This window comes from Hordeum vulgare, chromosome 4H (genome assembly GCF_904849725.1).
Source record: "Hordeum vulgare subsp. vulgare chromosome 4H, MorexV3_pseudomolecules_assembly, whole genome shotgun sequence".
Lineage (NCBI taxonomy): Eukaryota > Viridiplantae > Streptophyta > Magnoliopsida > Poales > Poaceae > Hordeum > Hordeum vulgare.
Window position 1 is genome coordinate 326598221 of NC_058521.1, and position 6733 is coordinate 326604953.

The 6733-nt window shown below is 43.7% G+C and overlaps 1 protein-coding gene across 1 annotated transcript; it reads right to left on the reverse strand.

Annotated features, from left to right (window-relative positions):
- Positions 1–1657: 1657 nt before the first annotated feature.
- Positions 1658–3179, reverse strand: LOC123446450. Its single transcript, XM_045123048.1, has 2 exons — positions 2817–3179; positions 1658–2740 (listed from the first exon to the last, which is right to left on the reverse strand). Exons 1-2 carry the CDS (start codon positions 3100–3102, stop codon positions 2430–2432), a joined length of 597 nt encoding a protein of 198 aa, XP_044978983.1. The 5' UTR covers positions 3103–3179; the 3' UTR covers positions 1658–2429.
- Positions 3180–6733: the final 3554 nt, after the last annotated feature.

The following is a 6733-nucleotide window of genomic DNA, read 5'->3' on the forward strand; positions in this document are numbered from 1 at the left end:
CATAGCGGACATGAACTACTGATGATCAAATGAATGATTCTGAAGACCTACTTACGTCAGACATAACCCCACCGTGTCCTCAATCGAAGAAGGGGCTCACGAAATAGACAGTCACGGTTACGCACTCAGTTGGTAAGTTTTAATTAAGTTACTTCAAGTTATCTAGACCGGATGTTAAACAAGTTTCCAAGTTTGCCACATAACCACGGGCACGGCTTTCCGAAAGATTTAACCATGCAGAGGTGCTCCAACTAGTCCATCACAAATTGTCACAAGCCTCATAGAAAGCCTCGATCATGAAACTCGCGATCTCCTTGGATTCCTTAGTGTAAAACCACAACTCTGAGATAGTCCAAAGCATCATCGGAATCCCGATGCACAAGATATTTCGTAGCAAGTAAAACAAGTCCAGCAAGGCCTCCCGACATGTCGACGAACCCGATAGGAGCCGCGTATCTCGTTCTCAAAAAACGACCGGGTGGGAAAGCCTACGAGTAAAACGAGACCTCAAGTTTCCCCATGGTGGCCCCGCAGTCTACTCTTTTTGGACCAACACTCATGGGGAGCACTAGTCCGGAGGTTGCTTAATTATCCATGGGGTCCAGAAAGTCACAATGAAATTATATTAGGTTATTAGGCAAATGTAGTACCAACGTTGGGCCTTGCCAAAAAAGTTTTAACTAAGACAAATTATTAAGGGGTCCACATAACAACCATCATGTTAGGAGTGCTCAATTATGGAATATAACATCGGTAGCCGAAACTAAAGCGACAAAGGTGGAACAGAAAACCAGGCTAGAAGGCCAATTCTTCCACCTTTTACCAAGTATATAGGTGCATTAAATTAAATAGCAATTACATGGTGATATAACAAGGAACCCATGTTCTCACATGAAAGCAATTGCACCTGCAACTAGCAATGCTATCAAAAGGCTGAGCAAGCAGTAACATAGCCAAACAGTGGTTTGCTAGGTTGTAGTAAGGTTAAAGGTTTTCATGGCGATGTTGAGAGGCTCGCATTTAAGTGGTATGCAGCGAGACATAGCGAAAAAAACAAGACAAGTTGCATGGCAATGATAGTAATGGTATCTAGGAAAATGGTCATCTTGACTGTGAACCCGCTTGGAAGAACAAATCCGTAAAGCAGACGAACCAATGTAATCAAACGGATCCTCGCATTCCGACATGCTTGCGGAACTCTATAGATAAGAAGCAAACCGGAAACACGAATCAAAACATAATATTCACCACGGCACATGCACAATATGATGCACACCCTAATATGATGCATGTCCATTTCAATTATGCGAGGCATGGCATGGCAATTCACAACAATCAAACACTACGCATTAAGTGAAGCTCAATATGCAACAGGTTGCGTATTGACGAAACTTCGCGTGCAAATATTTTGTTCACTCTCGTTTAGGTACATGACAAATTTAAAATATTATTACCATGGCAAGAGGTGAAGTATGTGATTCTACGCAGCATTCTAGTTGATTTACATATAGATATCATTGAAGGGAGCTACGGTTTAAAGATACATGCAACACAAGATATTATGTCATGAATGCAACATGCATGAAATTTTATGAAAACACTGGCAAGAAGGACATGAAGCATGTGTCACCATGGCAAACGAAAGGGAACCATGGCGGAAAAACGAAAACGATGTCATGCAATGTTTTGATCCCGATAACTCGATGAGATACCGGTGCCAACGAACTAGGAGCATGTGCGTGTCATGCCAAAAATGATGGGGTGATCTCGGTTACTGGGTTCCCATTTGTTTGGGACATGGCAAAAGAGGGACAACGTGCAACTAGCATGGCATCTACGACACAGATAACATCGCCTCTCATACACCAATACATTCAGTCCACGGGTGGTCGTCTCGTTGGTTATACCTTCTAAGCATGCATATTCGCAGCGGATCAAGTCGTAGTGGTGTAGTTGTACATGGGTCATCGTGGACGTCGTGGAAGTAGTGGTTCCAGCGACAGTAGTTAAAGTAGTGGTACACGGGTCTTCAGCGACGGTAGACGTACACGCTCCGTAGATGTTTGAGGTCGTCGAGGACATCATGTAAGTAGTGGTACACGTGTTGTCGAGGAAGTAGTCATGCACGGTTAGAGAGGTGCTTGGCGAATCCACGATCTTTGAAGGTCGATGGTAGTTGTTCTCGGCAAGAGCGGGCGCGACATGAGAGAGGAGGTAGGAGACTGACAACGAAACATCTAAGGCGGCGGTTTCGATCGATGAGCTGGCCATGCGTGGCTTTGACCTTGACTGATGGTGGGAGAGGCCGACGGTCTGCTGGTCTGGCGCAGCGCGAGGCGGTCTTGGCATGGCTCGCAGGCTGCCAGATCTGGCCGGTCTAGGCAAGGAGGTGGAAGCCTGGCTGGGCTTGCACGCGATCAGGGAGAAGGCTAGGAGGCCCACGCGGTCAAAGCGTGGCCGAAGAGGCGTGGTCGAGGCAAGGCGGCCTTGGAGTAGCAGCCCACGCGAGCGACCGCGTGGCTCGATTTGGTGGTCAAAGCCATATGCGGACGAACAGAGGAGCATGTAGGGCCTCGGTCGTCTTCCCCGAGCAGAAGGCCAGAGGCAGTGCCGGATCCGGACGTCGAGGGCAAGGCGGACCAGATCGAGAGCATGGACGGGCGGATCCAGGCCCCTGGAATCCATTCCCGATGATGAGGCACCTTGGGGCGAGGACGGGCGACTCCATGGCGGCGGTCTCCTACGAGGGGGAGAGGGAGAGCGCTGAGAGGCAGAGTGAGGTATGGGGAGGAAGGAGGAGAAGCAGGGACGTGTACCAGTGGCCTGGTCCCGGAGATTGACACCGACGATGGCTTGAACGGCGGCCGGAAAAGGCTCGGCAGTGAGCTCTTGCTGATCCAGCGAGGAGGTCCTCGGATGCGCCCCGCGCGGCAACTGAGAGTTGGCATAGGGACGAGCGTCTCCATGGGAGCGTGCACGGCTGCGGAAGCTCCTGCTCGTGTGGTCGCGCAGATGAATCCCGCTATGTGTTGGATGATGGGGAAAAGCACGAGAGGAGTAGGATGATGGTTGGTTGACTCGTTGAGTGGATCGGGAGGCCATTGGCTCTAGCAGATCTCGAGGGAGTGGCGGCGCGGATGGGACAAAGGTGAGGATTTCTAGGGTTAGCCAAAATAGGCCTAGGTGGTCTATAAATAGGAAAAACGGGTTAGGATCGGACCCTCCAATTTCGATCAGACGGTCAGGAAAATAGATTAGGAGAGTCCAATGAACAAATCGAAGAGGGTTTGCGGTAAAACGGGGTTGATGTGGATCCAACGGTCACGACCGCCCGGTTCGGGTCCCGGGAGGTTTCGAGCTAGATGTGCGCAGGTCGGTGCACTGTGCAGAGGGGCTAGGCGGGGAAGAGAGGGAAAACGGGCAACCCGGCGACAGAGTTTAATATAACAAAACGTCCGACAATTGACCGGCTATAGTCCCGCTATAGGTTTAATGGTACGGGTATCAAACAAACTCCGATTGCGACAAAGTTTGGCAGGCAGCCTACCTACATTAAAATAAGACCACACTCCAAGTTTCAAACCAATCCGATAATATTTTATACACACTTTTTAAAACAATATTTTAATGGTGATGCGGCCGCGTACGAGTGTGGTTGGTCTCGAGAGGTCAACGACGGAAACGGAGAGAACCGACAACAAATAGCGAATGCAAGTTTTGAAAACTGGCGGCATAGAGCGCCGATGCAATGCAGATGATGCACATGATGTGATGACGAAGGCGACAAATAAAATAATCACATGGTGGCAACGGAATAAAAGGGGAATCTTCTGGAGTGGCGGTCTCCGGCTGTTACAACTCTCCTACACTAACAAGATATCTCGCCCCGAGATCTTAGAGTGAAAGGGGAAGAGGAATAGAAAGCAAGATGTAAAAACTTAGTTGCTTCTTTGACAAACGAGTGAAATCAACTATCCTTGAAGGTTGCAAAGAGGTTGAAGAATGACATGAAGAACAAGCAAGAATTCAGACAAAATTTCGGCTGCACTTCGGTAGGAAAGAGGGACAAAAGTTTGATAAGATGGAAAGATGTTGACAAGATTCACAACAAACCAACTAAATTGATAGGCAAGGAAAGAACATGATCTTGACAACCTGATATGATTGATATAAAGAGAGCAACATCACAACATCTCTGGAACAAGAGAATAGAAGCTAGAGCATTGGAAAGAAAAGAATGTAGAAGAAAATGACACATTCTACCACAATTGAACTAGAAAAGCACCCTTAGAAAGAATAATTGAACGAAGTTGTTGGAAATCAACAACGAAAAGAAGAAGCTTGTAGTGGACTTATGAAAGCCATCTCAAATAATGAGGTGACAGTGAGCCACAAATCAAAACAAGGATTGATTGGATGCAACAAGATATGCAAAACTTCTTGCAACAAGAGGATACATTGAGAACTTAGATCAACGATAATCACCGTAATAGCAACAACCCTTAGGAAAAGCTTTAGGAGAAATCTAAACCTAGATAACTCAATGAAGAAACCATGGGTTAAAATTTCTCATTATGAAAGGATTTGGTGGGTTTAATTATCTCATTCTTGAAACAACTTCTCTTCGAGACTCCTCCACTAACAAGAATGCTATGGCACCACCTCAAAGGAAAATGGAGGAAGAATTGCACTTTGAAATGCAAGAGAAAGAATACTTGAGGTTCTCCAACAAGAATCTTGAAGAACACTTGAGAATGAATTGAAACCTTGATGAACCACCATGATGCACCCCCGTATAGAAAAGAATGATCAAAAGAAATGAAAGAAGAAAACAATAAGATTATGACCTTGCATAGATTTAGAAGAAGTTTCATGACGAGCTACTTGAGAAAACTTGGAACTCTGAAAAAATAGAAGATGAACAAATTAGAATATAGAATTGATACCATGAGTCACTCTGGAAGAAAAATTCAAATCACTTGATGAAACCAAATACGAATTATGTTATGCTTATCCTTCCTCAAGTTAAATTGATGACAAGCAACGGATTTAGCATACCACTTATTCTTCTTGAAAAGATTGGAGATAGAGAGAAAGAGCACAAACTTGATAAAAATTTGAATGAACCACCGGTAAGAATTTGGAATGAAAGAGGATAACACAAATGAACTGGGCTACATGAGGACAAAAGAGCATGATTCGACTAGAGAAAGATATAACAGGCCACCGGTAAGAATTTGCAAATGAAAAAGGATACCAAGATTGAATGGAGATAAATGAGAATGAAGACATCTTGATCCACCTGAGAGAAAACTTGAACAAGGCACTGGAATAATTGAGAGACGAACGAAGAGACAACAATTGAGAAGAATTTGAGGATGAAAGCTGAAACTTGAGGACGAAGAAAACTTCTAAAATGATGGCCTTCGGAGGATCAAGAAGTGAAAACAACACTGAAATGCACAGGATAAATATGGAAGGAATTACTCATGATTGAAAACAAATGAGAGTATAACACGAAGCTGAGATGACAATCTTCAAAAGAATGGACCAAGATTTAAGAGAAACACTTCTTCGGTCTTCAAGCCAAGAATGATGGCAAGAAACACTACCAAGGATTATTAACACACTCATGGATAATGAATAAGGAATGGTTGAGCCAATGATGAGAAATAATAGAGATCGGTCTTGAAAAAGGAATATGGTTGTTGGAAATCATACTTATGTCACACTTGAAAAGAATTAGATATCTCCGGGAAGGATTACAAGAGCTAGATAAGATCCCTGGAAAAACCTGTGGGTTATGGGCCCACTCAAAAGAAACCATCGTTGAAACAATTGCAAAGAAAGAGAGAGATTGCACCGGTATAAAGAAAACTTGATGAGGTGAGAACCTCGAAATAATTAAAAGGATTGAAAACAGAGAATCTTCAACAAATCGGACAGAATAGAGAGAGATGAAAAATAAAAATAAAAGACTTGATAAGAATTTCCAACATGGGAAAGAATTTAAAGGATGAAAAGGATATGATGAACACGGAGGGATTGAATTGAATTCGCCGGAAAAGAAAACAAGAATTAAAAATGATGAACTTAGAACTCCTAAGAATCTTCACAATGAATCACCACATACAACACGGAAGAGAAGATAGCGTAAGCAACACTAAAAAGAAAGGCACTTGGACGATAATTTAATAGTTGAATAAAAAAAGGGCTGGAGGGTGGGGAAAAACTAATATAACTTGGAACAGATGAGACAAACTCCGGAAAGAAATGAGGAATTGCTCTTGCAAATATTGGAGAAGATTGATTTAACTTGAAGAGAAGCACTCGAGTAGGAAAGAATTGACATGATGACTCCGGTTTAAAAGAATTAAATAAGACAATTTGAATGAGCAAAAGAATTTGCATTCCCATAAAAATATGAGAACACCTCTTGGAAAGATATGAATTCACCACTTGACATCGAAGCAACTCGAATTACCATATTTCAACAAAACAAAGGATGAGGCTTGCAAATTAGCCAGAACAAACATATGACAGGGATTCCGCTCAATATTTTTATGGATAGGATCGCACGGGCTCGATCGTACATTGGATTGTCATATTGAAATGACGCTCGTATATGCTCCCTAGGCATAGCGAACTACAAGGCTTGTCGAAGCATAATGATGACATGTATCGATATTGTCCTCTATAAAAAAATGACCGTGAACAAACAAATCCACTCAAT